Genomic DNA, 21347 nt, shown 5'->3' with positions numbered 1-21347 from the left:
TGGGACTGACATATACACACTACTATCATGTATAAAATAGGTAACTAATAAGAACCTGCTGTATAGCACAGGAAACTCTACTCAATACTCTGTAAGGGCCTATATGGGAAAAGAATCTAAACAAACAAAAAAAGAGTGGATATAGGTATAACTGATTCACTTTGCTGTACACCTGAAACTAACACAATATTGTAAATCAACTAGACTCCAATAAAAATTTTTTTTAAAAAGTTAACAAGAGAAAATCAAAAAAAAAACCAACAGTATCTGGAATAAAGTAAGTAGTAGTTTAAAAGTCTTGTAGAAATCAATTTTCTCTGCAAAGTAAAGGAGCTGCTACAGTGGAGGATCACTGGACTGAATGTCAATATGATGACATAGTGTGAGTGTGTTTCCCGTTTGGTAATTGCAATCATTGTTGCTTTCCTTATGGTCATCCATTTACAATGCTTGGTGTCAGTTTATTTATCTCTTGTAAAAATAAAATACAGTGTGTGTGTGTGTGTGTGAAAAAAATAGTCCTGTAGAAAAATTAGCAAATGAATGAATTATTATTGTTCTTAGAAACTGCCTTGTCAGTAATATGTTAACTTGTTTTTATAAATTCTATCTCGCAAATAATTATTAAGTGCTTACTATTTGCCAAACAATGCATCATGTGTTATATTAGAATACAGATATTATGTATATTAGAATACATAATCTTCACTCTTTAGATACTTATAATCTAATATAAATGATATATAATCCAATACAAATTATATCTACACTCACGTATAAACATGCACACAGAGAACTGTTTGAAGTCAGGTAAAACCCAAGGCATCCAAGCCATGATATCTTTTTGGACAAGTCAGTTGACAGTTCCAAGCGTCCCCATAAGAACTTTATAAAGATAAACTATATTCTCTTTATCAAAATAATATTTTAGACTATATTTTGTATTTACATACATTTATTATGGATTTTTATTATAGACTTGCTCAGTTGTTTGCATACTTTTTATCCTAAAAGAAGAATATTAATAATTGCTTCTTTTGTATGCATATATTCTATTTTTTTAATCAATTTTTGTTCATGTCACTGGTGGGAATTTTTTCTTTAAAGTATCATTTAAGTCCTAGATTAGATAGTTTAAATAATAAGTTATATGCCACGGCCTGTATAAATTTATTTAGATATTCACTGAAATGTTCCAGTATCTTTTCCTTTCTTGAGCTTTTTTTTTTCAGAACATTCAAAATGCCTGAGGGTTCTTTCACTGCCCTCGTTTGAATAATTAATTCTAATCTTACACCATATGGAAGTCAACCCTACAAGCCAGGTTTGCCAAATCTCTTCATGGCAGTCCATGTGGTTGCTTTCTTTTCGTGCAACAGAAAGACATGCTGGCACGAGGAGCAGTAAGTCCGTTTTTTTACTTCTCCTTGAGCACACACAGGAAAAATCTCAGCCAGAGGAACTGTGCCTGGCCCTCGAAGGGGTGAGTTTAGGTACAAAGCACAATATGAAGACCAAATGTAAGGCTGAGATGTAAGGCTGAGAAGTCCAAGTTAAAGTTGCCAACTGACCTCCAATTGTTGCAGGAACATTTTTACTTTTGCACCATTGTCCATTTGATTTATTCGTGGCACCAACATATTAAGTATTTAAGCCCTGCTCTTCTCAGGATTCCACAGTATAGAGAACAGCCAATATCTGTATTCGAGTTATTTCTCGTTCCCAAGAATCTTTGGCTTCAAAATGTGTATCCCCACAAATACTCCACCTCTGGCTGCTGACCTTGTGAGAAAGTTCATATGTCATCTGAAGACGGAAAGAAAGTACTGAAATTCATTCCAAGAAATACAGCACAACTTCTGGGAAAGGTGAAAATGGCACAAAATTTTCTTCCTTTCAGCTATTCAGCAAACGTTCAGTGAGCGTAAAAAAAATTGCACGTAGAGAGAGAGGAGATAGCCTTAGTCTCTCTTTTTTGTGAATGAACTTTTTGTATATTACTTCTAAATAAGACATTCACATTTTTCCTTTTCTAACAAAAATTGTGCTTTGTTTTAAGATAGTTGGCATAGATGAGAGGCTTGTTTTGGTGAACCAGAAAAAAAGCGAAGACAAGAAAGAAATGAAACTGTTTAATAAATATTATTCATTTTTTAACTTAATGAAAAAAGTAGTTAATTTAATTATTTAATTAATGATGGCCTTTTGGCCATCTTCCTATATTCTTGTTTTCTGTCCATTGAAATTCTTTTTTTTATATAAATTGATTGATTGATTGATTGATTTTTTTTTTTTTTTTTTTTTTGGCTGTGCTGAGTCTTCGTTGCTGCACATGGGCTTTCTCTAGTTGCGAGTGAGGGCTACTCTTCGTTGTGGTGTGCGGGCTTCTCATTGCGGTGGCTTCTCTTGTTGCAGAGCACAGGCTCAAAGCATGTGAGCTTCAGTAGTTGTGGCCCACGGGCTCATTAGTTGTGGCTCACGGGTTCTAGGGCACAGGCTCAGTAGTTGTGGCGCGCAGGCTTAGTTGCTCTGCAGCATGTGGGATCTTCCCAGAACAGGGCTCAAACCCCTGTCCCCTGCTTTGGCAGGCGGATTCTCAACCACTGAGCCACCAGGGAAGCCCCACTGAAATTCTTATATCTGTAATCTGCAAACATTTGGTGCTGTACATGGAGTCAGTTTCTTTCTATGACCTCAAATTGTATATACAGGTTCACTCCAGCAGATCCATGTGTAAAAATCTACACGGAAAGAAAAACCCGCAAGGGGAAAATTTACATCCCACACACAGTAAGGGAACATTTCTTGTTTTACTCTTCCAGAGGAATTCTTGCTACTCAAGTGATTTTCTTTGAAGAGAAAGGACAGTTTTTCCTGTATTACACTATAATTTGATTTTACAATGTTATCATCTGAAAACTTTTCAGGAACATTGCTATTTCACAAAGTGGATAATCAGCTAATTTAATAGTTGGATTACCATATAAGCCAAAGGTAGAGAAAATACGAGTGAAATAGTATGTTTCCCTTCTTTGAGCATACTTACAATTATTTTGTGTTTCAGATTATAGCAATTTCCTGTCTTTGCAAGGAGTTAAATTTATCCTTCAACTAACCAGCAGAGAGATATTTAGTGTGTGTTATGATAGACTGCGGGAGCGGATTGTTAAGGGTAACTTCACTGAGCTCTTACAGTTTTCAAGCGCTGAACAAGGTTTTCAGGTAAGACAATGTATATGGGACTAGGGCTACAAAGATGAATAGAATACAAGCCCTGACTTCCCTTTGAGGAGCTTAAAATTCATTGTCATGCAAGCAGGCAATTTCAGTATTTTGCAGTGAAACCGGGTGTGATTTATGAAAGGGTGTCCTAGGGTTACCATGAGGACACATCAGAGGCATTTAACTCAATATGTGAATTCAACAAGAGAGTCTTTTCCTTCTTTCAGCAAGAAAGAATCCAGTCTTTCCAGAGATGACAGTTTCCTAGATAGCTGGACCCTGGTGGATAAATGTGCCTGGGGTGAGAAGGGGAAGAGACCTGTGATTGTACCATGAATAGCTGAGGAAAGGGGGTGTGGCACATACGGAGAACAGAAATGCCTGTAATTCAAAGAGGAAGAAGGTGTGCACTACTAAAGAAATAAAACAGAATGCTAAGGGAGTGTTTAGGGAAGGAGAGATAACCTAGTTGGGAAGCTTACTTATGTAATACATAGTGAAGCAGGTGGTATTTGAGATAAACCTTAAAAGATGCCCAAGGTTACAATAGACAGAGACAGGAATGCAGAAAAAGAGATTATGCAATTAAATGAGCAAAGATGTGATGGCAAACACTGAAGGACATCTTAGAACAAGTTGTTCAGTTTGGCTAGAGAACTGGTTACATTCAGAGGAAAAGTGAAAGAAAAGAATGGGACAGACAGCTGGGAATATAAGGAAGGGAACTAACATTTAATGAGCAACTACTATATTACAGGCACTCACTGGGTAGTTTACAAGGATTATCTCATTAAATCTTTACAACACTTTATGTAACAATTGTCATCCTTCACATGCTACAGTGAGGAAATGACTTATCCAGGGTCACATCACTAATCAGCAAGAATAATAAGAACTACTTTCATGGAACATTTACCATATGCCAACACTGTGCCTGCTAGATGCTCACATGCATTATCTTATTTAATCCTCACTACAACTTTATAAACTACTTTCCATCAGCACCCTCATTTTTTTCAGATAAAGAAAATGAGAATCAGAGAAATGGCAGAGATCACTAAGTGACAGCAGAATTCAAATTCAGTCCTGCTGACTACAAAACACATGCTCTTTTCCACTGTCTACTATGTCACCAGAGAATTGGGGATATAAAAGGGATAGGCTACTGACTCAATTCAAGCACTGGGCAGCTGTTGTATGTTAGAAAGATGAATAAGATCCAGTGGCTAAGGTCATGGAAGCAACCTAAATGCCCATCGACAGACGAATGGATAAAGAAGATGTGGTACATATATACAATGGAATATTACTTAGCCATGAAAAGGAATGAAATTGGATCATTTGTAGAGAGGTGGATGGACCTAGAGACTGTCATACAGAGTGAAGTCAGTCAGAAAGAGAAAAACAAATATCGTATATTAACACATATATGTGAAATCTAGAAAAATGGTATAGATGAACTGGTTTGCAAGGCAGAAATAGAGACACAGATGTAGAGAACAAATGTATGGACACCAAGGAGGGAAAGTTGGTGGTGGGGGGGATGAATTGGGAGACTGGGATTGACATATATACGCTAATATGTATAAAATAGATAACTAATAAGAACCTGCTGTATAAAAAATAAATTTAAAAAAATGAAAAGGTCCAGCGGGTAACCTCAAAAACCTCGCAGTCTGGTGGGAGAGTAAGTGTTCACGCCAGACTCTCCTCCTTACTCATCCCGGTCCCCACCCCATATCCATTTCTCCTGCCCTTCTGTTGCTCTCTCAAAACAAAACAAAACCAAAAATTACATCTTGTTCCCTTTAGTTTCTCTTCCCTTCCTTTTGATCCCATTCTTACTTGCACTCATTTATCTCCTACCAAAAGTCAGAGAAAGCACTCCAGTGAAAAATCCCCTCATCCCCTCAACAAAATAAAAATCTCTTTTAAAATTTCACAGTGGCAGGAAAGAAATAATGTAAGATTACAAGAAAGACAGGAAACAGGGAGAATGATAAATTGGAAGAATCAGAGTCAGGGATGATGCCAGCAAGATTCAGACAAGCACTGGTTACAGGACTGTTCAAGTGAACAGCAGTGGGCAGGCTAAATTACATTTCCACAGGTCATCCCCACCCACATTTCACTGCAGCATTTTCCATCACAATTCTAACAGGGAGGAGTCAGGTGCGGAAACAATCTCTTCTTTCACAGCCTGTTCACTTTTACCTTGATCAGCAGACGTGTTCTGCACTATACTCTCCCTGCTACTAACCTGGAAATTCTTCCTTTCTGTCCTCTTCCAACTTTTTCTGACTTTCATCCTATTTCCAGGGTTTGCAGTGACTAGATGATGAAACAAAGGAGAGGAACTGTAGAGTTTCAGATCTCTGCCATGAGATTTTTCTCCACTGACCAAACCCCGGCTAAAAAGATTGCTTTTTTTTGTCCCAAGGATTTCAAAGCGTATCAGTGTCCAACTTGAATGAATGAAGTTATTTGACAGCACTGGGAAATGACAGCAGAGAGGGCCAGCTGGGAGGTGGTGATTTGAGTGAAATTTTTGCAAGGCATCTTGCTAGTGGTTTTCAAGCTCAGGGGTGGACACCCAAACACCAGTCAGCCCTGGAAGAACCACTTTCAAAATAGCATTAAGAACACAGTGTTCCTTCAAACCCTGGATTATATAATTATTTCTCTATCTTGTTTATCTATTCCAAGGATGAAATAATCTAGAAGCACACAATTATAGCAGTCTATTTCAACACATGTTTAGAAAGAGAATTAAACGATTTTTTCAAAAGTCACATAGGCATTGCATGGCAGTGTCAGAACTAAATTGAGGTCTTTCAGCTTCCAATTTAGTTCCCATTGGACGAGACCTTGCTGATTCAATCACTCCCACTTTTTGTCTACTCTCCTCTGCTTTGGTCATTCTTAACAATCTATTCCTTGACTATTGGGGGAAAACCAAAATAACACTAAACCAATGGAGTTAAACCTATCTTTTTGGAAAAAACATTGTGTGTGTGTGTGTGTGTGTGTGTGTGCGTACTCCATGACATTACATGCCAGTGATTAATGGAGGTGCTCTACATGTGTTGTCCTATTTAATCCATCCAACAGTCCTGTGAGTCAAGTTTTATAAGGCCCGAAAAGATAGGAGACGCAGAACCTGTTCTCTATTTTGCTTTGAGTTGAAGGAGCATCTTGTAAATTAAGCCCAGATTTCCAGTTTTGCTTGGGGTCTAAGTAACTGTAGAAGTTGGCTTTGTAGACACCACGGAGCCTGTATTCTTATACCAAACCAGATGACAGTCAGCAAACATGATTGCTCATAGACTGGGATGAGACTTGGTGATTCCTGAAGTGAGGCTTGGTGATTCCTGAAGTGAGATGAAAGGTTTTAGGAACCAACATATTTGAGTTGGAGCTTGTTTGGACAAGACAATTTAGTGTGCAGAGTGCTGGATAAAGAAATGAGGGACTTAGGTTCCAATACCTAATGCATCCCTTTCTCTGATTTTATAAGTCATTTAACTATCTGGGATTAAGTGGCAATATGCAAATCCTTAATTTCTATTGTCTTTTTTTTTTTTTTTTTTGCGGTACGAGGGCCTCTCACTGTTGTGGCCTCTCCCGTTGCGGAGCACAGGCTCCGGACGCGCAGGCTCAGCGGCCATGGCTCACGGGCCCAGCCGCTCCGCGGCACGTGGGATCTTCCCGGACCGGGGCACGAACCCATGTCCCCTGCATTGGCAGGCGGACTCTCAACCACTGCGCCACCAGGGAAGCCCTCTATTCTCATATTTTAAAGGACATTGAATAAATCATTATGTTAAGTATGTATATCTTTGTTTAATTTTATCTTTAGCTCTGAAACTGGGAACTCAAGGATCCCTGTAGACACAGTCACAGAATTATTTAAGTAAGTATCAGAACATTAGGGAATACTGTATGATTGTATCAGTGGTTAAAATCATATTCTTCTAAATCAAACAGCCCTGTGTTTGAATCCCGTCTTTGCCATTTAATTGCTGTGTGACCTTGGATTGAATATGTAACCTCTGGGGCTTCCCTGGTGGCGCAGTGGTTGAGAATCTGCCTTCCAATACAGGCGACACGGGTTCGAGCCCTGGTCTGGGAAGAGCCCACATGCCGTGGAGCAACTAGGCCTGTGAGCCACAACTACTGAACCTGTGCGTCTGGAGCTTGTGCTCCGCAACAAGAAAGGCCGTGACAGTAGGAGACCCGCGCACCGCGATGAAGAGTGGCCCCCGCTCGCCGCAACTAGAGAAAGCCCTCGCACAGAAACGAAGACCCAACACAGCCAAAAATAAATAAATAAAGAAGCTTTCATTAAAAAAAAAAATATATATATATATATATATGTAACCTCTTTGAGCCTTAAGTTTCTCATATATAATATGTGAATAATTATACTCGGTATGTAGGATTATTATGAGAAGTAAAGAACACAATGAATAAAAAGTGATTATCACAGTGCTTAGTATGTAGCAAAGATGATGTATGATATATCAGTATTACTTGGATAGTTGTATAATTTTATTTGATATCTGCTATCATATTTTTTTTAAATGAAGATTTTAATAGAAAAGAAAAGGGTAGAGGAAATCATCTATACAGGAAGAATAGAAAAATTACAGCTGTTCTGAACCAAGAGCTCAGCTAACCTCCAGACTTCGCCCTTCCCCAGAAGTTTGTGCCCCGGCTTCCCTAGATGCTCTCCCAAACTTGAGTTCAACAAAGATTGATTTTCATTTAGTTCAGCTAAGACAAACTAAGAAAAAGAGAGGGATTTGATGGATGGGAAGCTATGTGGATTAATAAATCTGAGATGTAGAATCCATGCAAGGGGCTTCCCTTAGAACAGAGCTAAGAGGTCGGCACTGTCTCACGAAATTGGCTAGGTGTTTCTCGATTCATTGCCTTTTGATGTCCTAGAAAATGATTTCTGTTTTTTATCTTCAGAGATGTTGCTTCCTAACTCTTCTTTGCCTTTTTCCCTTTACTGGCAAGAGAAAGGGTTTTAGAGCTGCCAGTAAAAGAATAATATGAACTCATAAAACCAACATTTTGTAAATAAAGCTGAATCTCATGGAACTGAAAGAAAAAAATCTAACAGGAGCCAAGAAAATTTCTCAAAGACAACATGCCTAGTAGCAGTCTGGAAAAGACTTAGAGAAAGGATAAGAAAGGACAGAGAGCAGAAGATGTGGAATTGGTGGGGGTATATATTAGCTTCATTATTACTGTACCATTATTTTAGTCACAGAAATACTATAGAAAAGGGATAACTCTTTCGGTGTATATTCCAGGACATACCATTCTGAGATGCTTCTCCCCACAGTAATTCCTGGCAGCTCTGCCAACCTTCCTCCTCCTTCATTCTCTCCCTGAAGTCTGAGCTTCTCATCAGTGTTTTTTGCAAGGTTCTGCAAACAAAAGTACTGCTGAGTGCCCATAAAAATGTCGCTCCAAAGCCACCCGCCCCGCAGCGGAGAGGTCACGGCGTGAGGCCACGTCCGCAATCGCCGCGAGGTCGGGGCGCCGGGCTGCACCACGCCCTACAGCCAGCAGGAAGGGAAGGATCGAAGCATATTTGTAACCAAAGAAGACCATGAAACTCCAAGGAACGCGGAGCTGGCGGCCGACGACCCCAATGATCCGTACGAGGAGCGCGGACGGATGCTGCCCCACGGAGACAACATCAGCTGGAACTGCCCGTGCCTTGGGGGGATGGCCAGTGGCCCGCGTGGGGAACAGTTCAAGGTGGGCTTTTCCTGCTTCCACTGCAGCACAGAGGATGTCAAGGGGTCGGACTGTGTAGACCAGCTCCGCGCCATGCAGAAGTACCCGGACCTCTATCCCCAGGAGGAAGAGGAGAAGCCAGCGGATCGATTAGAGGAAACGGCTGCCTCTGAGGCCACCGTAACCAAAGAAGAGGAGGGGTCCAGCTAATGAGGGCCCGAGGCGCTGGGCTCCGGCCTCCTTCAGAGCGTGTGAACATCTCCAAGAAAGTGTCCCTGCCTCTGTTGTGCTGTGGGACAAAATAACTTATTGTGCTGATCAGGGGTCTTGGCCCCTTGACGTATACACTGAAAAATGGGTCGTATGAATGTGTGTCTCGCATGAACCTATCAGCAAATGTAGCTGCCGCTTTTGAATTCTCTTCTCAGATTGTCCTGAATTTTGCCGCTTTGAAATAACGTGCTGAATAAACTCTGCAACCAATAATCATTATCTGGGAGTGTCTTGTGAGTGAGCGGACTTATTCTGATTCATTGTATCCCTTTTAGTAGATTTGATACCCAGTTGGAAAGTGAAATAGAAACAAAACATCTTCCTTTAAAAATACTGGAGTCAGGCCATTCCTTGTAGAAGAGGCAGGAAGATCAGACCTTGAGGATTTGACAAAGCACTATGCTTCAGTTCTGATATATTTTGGTTTCCAGTTTGCATTGAGCTCCAGGTTTTCTACGTTTGGAAAACAGAGCTTTGGACCCTCTGAGTGACTCCTTTGTAAGTGAAGAAAAAGGCTGATTTTTTCTGTTCTTGTTTTTCCGAAAGCCCAGGTTTGGGGTCTGTGTTCACACTGGCTCTGTCTCAGCCTGTTCAGATACAATGTTCTTGAGAGGTGGGGACCTAATCATTACCAAAGTAGCACCCAAGAGAGGAAACGGTGTCAATTAAAAGGAAACCGTGATTTTTACCTGAAGAAAAAAATGTCAGTCCAATGATAAAACACATCATTTGGTCTTCTCTAGGGCCAGCTGGCTGCCTAAACAAATGTCTGTAGAGAAGGGCCACTGATTAAATTTGTGATCTAAGAACACACTTTATTCATGAGAGTAGGATCCATACCTGTATTTTTCTCCACTATATTTCCAGCTTAGTGTTGGCACATAGTAATTGCTCAATAAATTTGTAGGACAGATTCATGGATGGATGGTTGGATGGATGGATAGATGGATGGATGGATGATGGATGACTAAAAACATGAGGCTACTTCTGGCTCTGAAAGGTGTGGCCATGCTTGGCTTTTCCTCCTGAGACAGGTGGAATAGGAGATCTTGTATTTCTCTATAGCTTCTGTTGCCTGGGTTATACCATACTGCCCATCTCGCATGAGGAAATTCCTGTACAAGCTAAAAAAAAACCTGGTAATCATATCACTGTCTCTCTCATATCTTTGTTGTCACTTCTGGGGGTGTCTTCAAATATTTTTTTCATGAAAGAATACTTTTCTTGGACTTCCCTGGTGGCACAGTGGTTAAGAATCCGCCTGCCAAAGCAGGGGACATGATTTCGAGCCCTGGTCCGGGCAGATCCCACATGCCGCGGAGCAACTAAGACTGTGAGCCACAACTACTGAGCCTGTGTGCCACAACTGCTGAAGCCCAAGCACCTAGAGCCCGTGCTCCACAACAAGAGAAGCCACCCAATGAGAAGCCCATGCACCCCAATGAAGAGCAGCGTCCTCTTGCCACAACTAGAGAAAGCCTGCGCGCAACAATGAAGAGCCAACACAGCCAAAAATTAATTAATTAATTAATTAATTTTTTAAAAAGAATACATTTCTTGAGTAGTAAGGGGGAAATATCTATATAAATGTTTTTCATAATTACCTAAAATCCAAATGTAAGTTAAAGCTTCATGTGGTCTAGTCTTTACAAGATACACAAATTTTAAAAATGCAAACTAGTAGGCAACATTAATTAAAAACGATTTCAAAAATTTTTGGCTATTCTCAATCTTCTACTATCTAAAACAATACAATTCATAACTAAAGCCATTCTGACTTGTCTTTTCCCATGTCTTACTCTCAACGTCTCACATCCTACAACTGTCTGAAAGCTTTTCTGTCCACAGCTCAAATCTCTACCTAAAACTCCCCCATCAAACAAACCAAGTCTACAAAGCTCTTCCCATTTCTCTCCCTCCACTTTTTATCTACCACCATTTTTTCTCTCTCTTCTCTCTGATGAGTTGATGTTGGCCTTTTTTGATACAAAGGACCCATCGAGGGATTCCCTGCTGGCACAGGGGTTAGGAATCCACCTGCCAATGCAGGGGACACAGAACCACGAGCCCTGGTCCGGGAAGATCCAACATGTCACAGAGCAACTAAGCCCACATGCTACAACTACTGAAGCCCCTGTGCCTAGAGCCCATGCTCCGCAACAAGAGAAGACACTGCAATGAGAAGCCCATGCACCACAAGGAAGAGTAGTCCCTCCTCAACGCAACTAAGGAAAGCCCGCGTGCAGCAATGAAGACCCATTGCAGCCAAAGATAAAAGGACCCATCGGGTTAGTTCAACTCCTCTACATAAGAATACATGGCTGGAGAGAGCCCGAGGGAAGTCCAGATCATATACAGTTTGACAAAACATGCCCTGTGGCTCACAGGGTGTTGGTGCTCCAGCCAGATGTCAGGCCTGAGCCTTGTAGGTGGGAGAGCTGAGTTGAGGACACTGGTCCACCAGAGACCTCCCAGCCCCTTGTAATATAAAATAGCAAAAGCTCTCCCAGAGATCTCCATCTCAATGCTAAGACCCAGTTCCACTCAGTGACCAGCAAGTTCCAGTGCTGGACACCCCATGCCAAGCAACTAACAAGACAGGAACACAACCCCAGCCATTAGCAGAGAGGCTGCCTAAAATCATAATAGTTCACAAACACCCCAAAACTCAGCACCAAATGCAGTCCTGCCCAACAGAAAGACAAGATCCAGCCTCATTCACCAGAAGAAAGACCCAGTCTCCTCCACCAGGAAGCTTACACAACCCACTGAACCAAACTTACCGCCTGGGGGCAGACACCAAAAACAACAGGAAGTATGAACATGCAACCTGTGAAAAGGAGACCACAAATGCAGTAACTTAAGCAAAATGAGAAGATAGAGGAATACACAGCAATATACTGGAAAACTTCCCTAATATGGGAAAGGAAATAGTCAATCAACTCCAGGAAACACAGAGAGTCCGATACAGGATAAATCCAAGAAGAAACATGCCAAGACACATATTAATCAAACTATCAAAAATTTAAAAAAAATTTTTTTAAATTAATTAAATACAAAGAAAAAATATTAAAAGCAACAAGGGAAAAGCAACAAATAATATACATGAGATTGCCCATAAGTTTAACAGCTGATTTCTCAGCTGAAACTCTGCAAGCCAGAAGGGTGTGGCAGGACACATTTAAAGTAATGAAAGGGAAGAACCTACAACCAAGGATACTCTACCCAGCAAAGATCTCATTCAGATTCAACAGAGAAATTAAAACCTTTACGGACAAGCAAAAACTAAGAGAATTCAACATCACCAAACCAGCTTTACAACAAATGTTACAGGAAATTCTCTAGGCAGGAAACACAAGAGAAGAAAAAGACCTACAATAGCAAACTCAAAACAACTAAGAAAATAGTAATAGGAACATACATATCAATAATTGCATTAAATGTAAATAGATTAAACACCCCAACCAAAAGACATAGAATGGCTGAATGGATACAAAAACAAGACCCGTATATATACTGTCTACAAGAGACCCACTTCAGACCTAGGGACACATACAGACTGAAAGTGAGAGGATGGAAAGAGATATTCTATGTAAATGAAAATCAAAAGAAAGCTGGAGTAGCAATTCTCATATTAGACAAAACAGACTTTAAAATAAAGACTCTTACAAGAGACATAGAAAGACAATATCACTGATGAACATAGATGCAAAACTCCTCCACAAAATACTAGCGAACAGAATCCAACAGCCCATTAAACAGATCATACACCATGATCAAGTGGGGTTTATCCCAGGAATGCAAGGATTCTTCAATATATACAAATCAATCAATGTGATAAACCATATTAAAAAATTGAAGGATAAAAACCATATGGTCATCTCAATAGATGCAGAAAAACTTTCAACAAAATTCAACACCCATTTATGATAAAAACCCTCCAGAAGGTGGGCATAGAGGGAACTTATCTCAACATAATAAAGCCCATATATGACAAACAAGCTGCCAACATCATTCTCTATGGTGAAAAACTGAAACCATTTCCTCTAAGATCAGGAAAAAGACAAGGTTGCCCACTCTCAGCACTATTATTCAACATAGTTTTGGAAGTTTTAGCCACAGCAATAAGAGAAGAAAAAGAAATAAAAGGAATCTAAATCGGAAAAGAAGTAAAACTGTCACTGTTTGCAGATGACATGATACTATACATAAAGAATCCTAAAGATGCTGCCAGAAAACTACTGGAGCTAATCAATGAATCTGGTAAAGTAGCAGGATACAAAATTAATGCACAGAAATCTCTTGCATTCCTATACACTAATGATAAAAATCTGAAAGAGAAATTAAGGAAGCACTCCCATTTACCATTGCAACAAAAAGAATAAAATACCTCGGAATAAACCTACCTAAGGAAACAAAAGACCTGTATGCAGAAAACTATAAGACACTGATGAGAGAAATTAAAGATGATACAAACAGATGGAGAGATATACCATGTTCTTGGACTGTAAGAAACAACATTGTGAAAATGACTGTACTACCCAAAGCAATCTACAGATTCAGTGCAATCCCTATAAAATTACCAATGGCATGTTTCATGGAACTAGAACAAAAAAAATTCACAACTTGTGTGGAAACACAAAAGACCCCAAATAGCCAAAGCAATCTTGAGAAAGAAAAACGGAGCTGGAGGAATCGGGCTCCCTCACTTCAGACTATACTACAAAGCTACAGTAATCAAAACAGTGTAGTACTGGCACACAAAAAAAAAAAAAAACAGAAAAATAGATCAAAGGAACAAGATAGAAAGCCCAGAGATAAACCCATGCTCATATGGTTCCCTTATCTTTGATAAAGGAGGCAAGAATATACAGTGGAGAAAAGACAGCCTCTTCAATAAGTGGTGCTGGGAAAACTGGACAGCTACATGTAAAAGAATGAAATTAGAACACTCCCTAACACCATACACAAAAATAAACTCAAAATGGATTAAAGACCTAAATGTAAGGCCAGACACTTAGAGCAAAACATAGGCAGAATACTCTATGACATAAATCACAGCAGATCCTTTTTGACCCACCTCCTAGAGAAATGGAAATAAAAACAAAAATAAGCAAATGGAGCCTAATGAAACTTCAAAGCTTTTGCACAGCAAAGGAAACCATAAACAAGATGAAAAAACAACCCTCAGAATGGGAGAAAATATTTGCAAACGAAGCAACTGACAGAGGATTAATCTCCAAAATTTACAAGCAGCTCATGCAGCTCAATATCAAAAAAACAAACAACCCAATCCAAAAATGGGCAGAAAACCTAAAGAGACATTTCTCCAAAGAAGATATACAGATTGCCAACAAACACATTGCCAACATCACATGATTAGTGATGTTGAACATCACTAACCATTAGAGAAATTCAAATCAAAACTACAATGAGGTATCACCTCACAGTGGTCAGAATTGCCATTATCAAAAAATCTACAAACAATAAATGCTGGAGAGGGTGTGGAGAAAATGGAACCCTCTTGTTGGTGGGAATGTAAATTGATACAGCCACTATGGAGAACAGTATGGAGGCTCCTTAAAACCTAAAAATAGAACTGCCATACAACCCAGCAATCCCACTACTGGGCATATACCCAGAGAAAACCATAATTCAAAAAGAGTCATCTACCACAGTGTTCATTGCAGCTTTATTTACAATAGCTAGGACAGGGAAGCAACCTAAGTGTCCATCAACAGATGAATGGATAAAGAAGATGTGAAACATATATACAATGGAATATTACTCAGCCATAAGAAGAACCAAAATTGAGTTATTTGTAGTGAGGTGGATGAACCTAGAGAGTGTCATACAGAGTGAAGTAAGTCAGAAAGAGAAGAACAAATACCGTATGATAATACATATATATGGAATCTAAAAAAAAAAAAAAAAAAAGGTTCTGAAGAACCTAGGGGCAGGACAGGAATACAGACGCAGACGTAGAGAATGTACTTAAGGACACGGGGAGGGGGAAAGGTAAGCTGGGACAAAGTGAGAGAGTGGCATTGACATATATACACTACTAAATATAAAATAGATAGCTAGTGGGAAGCAGCCACATAGCAGGGAGATCAACTCGGTGCTTTGTGTCCAAGTAGAAGGGTGGGATAGGGAGGGTGGGAGGGAGATGCAAGAGGGAGGAGATATGGGGATATATGTATAGCTGATTCACTTTGTTATACAGCAAAAACTAACACACAATTATAAAGCAATTACACTCCAATAAAGATGTTAAAAAAGAATACATGGCTGGAGTTGACACATACAAAATTGTCTATGAGACTCGGAGTGATACAGGAGGAGAGAAAAGGAAGAGCTCTGAATTCTCACACATGTTAATCATTTTTACAAATCATATATAAATGGGATTGAGCATAAGAGAACCCAGGCATAGATGGAAACAGTGGAAAGGAAAGATAAGAGACTCGTGAGAGATAGTTTCCAAAAGAAAGTGTTAGCCTTACAAAAAGCAAGATGATAAAGAGAGATACATAAATGTTTAGGAAAACCAGTGGAAGCAGTATTTAAGATAACTTGTGAAAAAGGTGAAGCTTAAATTGGATAGAGAAATGTAAGATTTTCAAGTTTGGACTTAGCGATTGTAAAAATAAACAATTGTGAGGTCAGAAGGCTGACAGAGCACAGATGCCATCTGCATTTGGGAGTAGAGGGGACTGCTAGAACCGACTGGAGAAAGATAGAGCTAGTGTACGTTACGAAGCACGTGTTTGTAGCTGGAGAAGAGAGAATCCTTTTTAATTCTGGAGATGGGCTGGGGGTGAGAGGTGAGTAGCCTACTCTTTTTAGGGTGAAACATTGGAATTCAACTTGTTTCAAATTATAATGATTGGGGGTTAGTGATTAAGTTGAGTACATATAAAATGCTATATGAACCATGCCATGTAGTAAACTGGCTTTTGCAAATTTAATGACCTGGATGATTTATCTTGGAAAAAGGGCACAGAAGCCAACACTGAGAGCAAATTTGTGATTTAAAGAGGAAAACAACCCCCAATCTTGTGAGTATAAATTGTGATGGTCGAATTTATCAAAGATGATCATACATTGTCTTCTTTCTGAGGTCGTTTTTAAGATTTTATCCCAAAGAATATATCTCAATATGAAAAAACTGGAGGGAAAACCTGAATTTTATTGGTCCCTTAGAACTCAGTAATCCTTCAGACTACAACTGAGTTTTTCCTTTAACAGGAAATCCTTTATTATTTATAAAAGCTCTTCACAGGTTGGGGTTTGGGAGGGTAAGTCCATCCCAATAAGACAAAAAGAATGAGGCACGAGGCTCCACCTACTTGCTCATCACTGCTCTTAGAAATAAATCTTTTTTTATTGAAAAGTGCACCCACCCACCCTCATCCCAACCCTTTCGCTGATCCAGCCCAAGTTAGAGGTCCTGCAACTTTACCTCTTCTACAATCTGCTGCTCTGTGATGCAAGTCTATTTGTCTGCCAAGAAGACTCTTTGGTACCCAGGCAACAGAGACACATCTGATAGAAAATGTTTTCTGATTGTCCAAGAGGTTAAAAAATAAAAGACCTCTGTCTACAAGACAACCGGAGACACCAAATTGCAATCTTCCTCCTAAAAGAAAAGAAACAGTGCCGCTGGTTCTGATGATACAGTGGAGGTGTGTGTTTGTGAAAATCTGTGTTGGAGGATATAGGATGGAGGTGTGTGTTTGTGAAAATCTGTGTTGGAGGATACAGGACAGCTAAAGAGCAAAGCGAATAGTAAGTAGCTCTTACTTACTTCCTTAGGGACTGTCTTGGTTGTCTCTAGGTCACCCGCATCACCTAGCAGAGTACCTTGCATCTCATCAGCCACTCACTAAAAGCATATTGAATTAGTTCATTATCAAGACAGTGCCTTCAGAAAATGCAAGATGGGTACCCTCATATCCTTGCTGCACTTTACATGAGTGATATCCAGCCTGAGAGAGCATCAGGGCACAGGTGTGAGCTCAACTCACAAAACTGGATGGGCAAGTTGTTACGGAGCCAACTGAGGAAACAGAACTCAGGGGGTCCCTGGCCATCTCTGTCCTGAGCACCTGGAAAAATGCATCAGGCTCTATCATCAGGCGAACACCCAATTGGTTAGGATTAAGAGTTTAGCCCTACTGGAAAAATAATTCTAAATTAGTGCCAGCATAGAAAGTGAAGTCCTTTCTCCCCCAGAACCTCTCATCCATCCATCAGGGGAGCAAACAGATCACTATGGCTCTGTTTATGGACCAAACCTGAAAGACCCAAAGTCAGAGCCAGGAGGGCAGACCAGAGAAGGAATTAGAAAGGCAAACATGTGTTTGTGGCAACTCCCTTCTCCGTGGACTTGTGCCAGCTCTGACCCAGACATAGGGTGGCCACAACTTGTGTACCAGAGCAGCAGCTGCTGTAGCACAGTGGGGTCCAGAAATGAGGGAAAACTGCTCACCCGGAGCAGATAATATCTGTAAGGAATGAATATTTGGGAAAAGTCCCAGTGCTAGTTGAGTGCCAACCAGTCCCCACCTTCTCCGGCCCCCTCCCACTGGTTCCTCCCCTTTCAGCTGCTCTGATTCTTACAAAAACTCCACAGCCTTTCACCAGCAGCCTATAAGAGCCTCTCTCTCCACCGCTGCTTCACAAGACAGTGAGAGCGACCCGGAGACACCATGAGGAGTCTACTCCTTCTCTCCATCCTGGCTGCCTTGGCTGTGGCAGCTCTCTGTTATGGTGAGAACTTTCTCCTGCCATTTCTTTGTTTTTTTCTTTTCTGCCTCTGACTTCAGTTTACATGGATTTTTCCTCTCCCTCCTCCTTTTCTTCCCCCTTTCTCTATTATAATCTTAGAGGACTATGAATTTAACATTTCCCAAGCCCTTTGCACACTGACCTGTTCCATCGAGTCTTTTTTATATCCTCAATATCCGGACTATTGTAAGTAACTTAGCAGGCAAGTTCTTTCTATGGTAAGTCACTCTACACTTGGAAATTCTGCTGTCTCAGAAAGAAGATATCAACTTCCCAGCCCCTGAGCTCTCATTTTTTTAAGGATGTTTGTTTAGACTTTGATAACAGTTGGTTAAGGGTATCGGCTGAATCACTCACCTTTAAGAGATTCAGTTTCCACATGAAGTTTTATGTATAGCTCTCTCTAACAGCAAGACAGTCTCACGAACTTCCGATATTTCTTCAGTGGATGAATTTAAAAGTAAAGTTTTACATTTAAAGAACCTCAGAGAAAAATCGATTTCTTCATTTCTATTGCTAAAAGACAAATTTTGCTTGGTTTCTGTGTGTTGTTAAATATCTCTGTGTGTGTTCAAAGCTAATGAAAGGAAATCTGAAACAAAATTATTTTTAGATCGTTCAGTCTTATGCTTCAATTATCTGGGTATTCCAGGTATTCCTGAGCTCAATTATATTAATAACCATCTGTATTTTGCTTCCTCCTCTTGAAATTATTCACCAGTTTTCTGTGTCAGAAGATTTGGTTTCTTCACCTTGTTTTTAACTTTTCAAGCATATTCACTGGCTTGCAAACGTGAGCTTCTTATTGCCAGATTTACCTGCTGTGCCCAGGAGAGTGGTAGAAAGAAGGAAACTGTTGCTTTGGCATCAGCTGAGTTCTTTCTCTGAGCTGGCATTGTGCCCAGTGTGAGATGTCAGCCGAAGCCGGTGGTTTCTGTGGCTGTCAATTTAACACAGGTTCTTAAGAGGCTTTCAGAACCTCTTAGACACTTGTCTTGGGAAAGCCAAGCTGAGGCATCTGCCCAGCCTGCTTGGAGAAACTTGCCTGTTTTCTAGGCCCTTTGTCCCTTCCTTGGCCTTGCTTTCAGAGAGGTCCCAAATTAATCAAGGAAGGCTCTCTGGAGCCTTGTGTGCAGCGCTTAAATTGTCTTATTTCTCAAGACTAAAGACTTCATAGCCCCTGGGAAATTTTAGGCAATACCACGGGCACCAGCTCCTTCAACACCGGAAAAACTAAAGAGTAGAGATATCCCAGCAAGGACAGAGCTAGAGAAACAACTCATAAATCCTAAATGCCTGAAATTTGCAATAACCACACTGCTAAATATATTTCTCCCATCTTTTGGGTTCTTCCCTCCCCTCCCTTCCCTGTATTTAGACTGTTGTGGTGTGTGAAAGGTAACAGTAAAATGGGTCTTTTTTTTAAATTCCAGAATCTCACGAAAGCATGGAATCCTATGAAATCAGTAAGTGAATATTTGACTTCCTTATTGAAATCTCATGTATTGAAGAATCTCTCCCAATTCTTAAATAGACAAAAAGGTAATATATTTAACAGGGAGGGAAAAGAGGATCTCTTTTGGAAAACTAAAGTAAATTTAAAAATTCAACTATAAAAATCACCAGCTGAGCAATTTTTTAAGTTTGAAATAGTGTAAGATGGCAAGTATGCTTTCAACATACTTAGGAGCCATAAAATCTCATTTGGAAATTTTAAGTTGGTACCACAACAACCACACAGATGGAAAACAGGAGTAATGACAAAGTACAGAATTGGAGGCCGAGTCTGCTGGGAGACCACAGGCATCAGCAGTTGGATGCTATCAAATGTCAACTTATAAAGACTGAGTATAGGAATAAATAGCATATCGCTCTCATCTTTAATTTGTTCATTATTTTTATGACGCTTAAACTGTTCATTTACTGGAAATCTAAAATTATGCTCAACAAGGCCTCAGGACAGGGAGAATTTCTCCTCACAGGAATAAAAAACACAGTGAGTAGGAATACCAAGATCAGGTATTTGATCAGGTAGTTTATGAAATCTGCTCTATCTACCCATTTAATTTTTGCAGATCTCTAGTTACAAGCAGTGCATGAATGAATGAGCTTTCAAATATGTTTTTGTCAGAGAATATTCATGGAAATATTTTCAATACCTGTCTCCCTAAGACTGCACTTATTTTCTGTTTTAAGATCCCTTCATTAACAGGAGAAATGCTAATATCTTTATATCCCCGCAACAGAGATGGAGGGTGAAAGCCCAAGAGAGGTAGGTGACAAAACTTGATGGGGGAGGGGTCATCTTTCCCAGATCTGAATGGAGTGAGAAATGGGTTTTTTTCCATCATATATATTATTTCTAATTATATTCCCAAATCAAAGAATTTAAAAACAATGTACAGAAAACAACTGAATTTCTAGAAGACTATTTTGTGAAAGGCCCGGAAAGGAGAGGGAGGGAGAAGGAAAAGGAGGACAGAGAGAAATTTTCTATTTCCATTAAAAAAGAAAATCCCTGTTCCATCTTTCCTCCCTGTTCTACAAGTATCTCTTCATATTGGGGGATGAATGAGATCTCTCTACGATATTTTCTTATTCTTTTTTTTTTTTTCTTTTCCTTTTTCTCATTTCTCCACTTTCTTTATGCCTCTCAATTTGGGCCTCTTTTCTTTCACTTTCTAGAATCCGAGAACACAGCAAACCTGCATATGAGATCAACAGGGAAGCTTGTGATGACTTCAAACTTTGCGAACGCTATGCCTTGGTTTATGGATACAATGCTGCCTACAATCGTTATTTCCGGCAGCGCCCAGGGGCCAAATGAGATTGGAAAAAGTTTCTTTCCAGAGCCTGGTGCCTGGTTTTGTATTCCCTTGCAGTAGTATCACTGAACTATATAGACACATACGAATTGCTTAACTGTTCCTTAAATGTTCTTGTCTGGCTGCACTCCTCTTTCCTGCCCCCAGTTGAAAAGTAATGAAAGTGCAGTGGAGTGAAGGTCAAAGGGAAGTTAAGATGTGTGACTATTCCATAATAAACTTCTGGTTGGATACTTACATTTTGTGAGTCTGATTTATTCTGGGAAAATCCTGAAATAGTTCAATCAAGGCCCACCTAGCCCAGAGCAGTAGATTCTGCTAATCGTGTTCTAATGTTGATTAGAAGCATAAGTGCATAGGAAGAACAAATGCTAGAAGACACTCACTCACCCATAACTTGTCTAGACTCTCTCTACCTTGGGATCAGTGAATCGCTGCTTCCTATTATACGTTTTCCAGGATTTTCAAACATCATAG

At 40.0% G+C, this 21347-nt stretch overlaps 1 protein-coding gene and 1 pseudogene across 1 annotated transcript; both read left to right on the top strand.

Annotated features, from left to right (window-relative positions):
- The first annotated feature begins 782 nt into the window (after nucleotides 1-782).
- LOC112391718 (mitochondrial intermembrane space import and assembly protein 40 pseudogene) lies at nucleotides 783-9189 on the top strand (annotated as a pseudogene).
- Nucleotides 9190-17899: 8710 nt separating this feature from the next.
- Nucleotides 17900-21109, top strand: MGP (matrix Gla protein). Its single transcript, XM_024733296.1, has 4 exons — nucleotides 17900-18027; nucleotides 19479-19511; nucleotides 20242-20317; nucleotides 20731-21109. The coding sequence occupies exons 1-4, from the start codon at nucleotides 17967-17969 to the stop codon at nucleotides 20870-20872; spliced, it is 312 nt and encodes a 103-aa protein (XP_024589064.1). The 5' UTR covers nucleotides 17900-17966; the 3' UTR covers nucleotides 20873-21109.
- Nucleotides 21110-21347: the final 238 nt, after the last annotated feature.

This window comes from Neophocaena asiaeorientalis, unplaced genomic scaffold (assembly GCF_003031525.2).
Source record: "Neophocaena asiaeorientalis asiaeorientalis breed wild unplaced genomic scaffold, Neophocaena_asiaeorientalis_V1.1 scaffold150, whole genome shotgun sequence".
Taxonomy (NCBI): Eukaryota; Metazoa; Chordata; class Mammalia; order Artiodactyla; family Phocoenidae; genus Neophocaena; species Neophocaena asiaeorientalis.
This window is presented reverse-complemented; position numbering and strand designations above follow the sequence as displayed.

What these genes read in the sequence shown, in the direction of transcription:
- MGP (XM_024733296.1), top strand. Translation starts at nt 17,967, where the DNA reads ATGAGGAGTCTACTCCTTCTCTCCATCCTGGCTGCCTTGGCTGTGGCA. An exon ending in TGTGGCAGCTCTCTGTTATG is followed by an intron (nt 18,028 to 19,478) that starts GTGAGAACTTTC and finishes TTTAAATTCCAG; the next exon opens with AATCTCACGAAAGCATGGAA. An exon ending in CATGGAATCCTATGAAATCA is followed by an intron (nt 19,512 to 20,241) that starts GTAAGTGAATAT and finishes TTCTGTTTTAAG; the next exon opens with ATCCCTTCATTAACAGGAGA.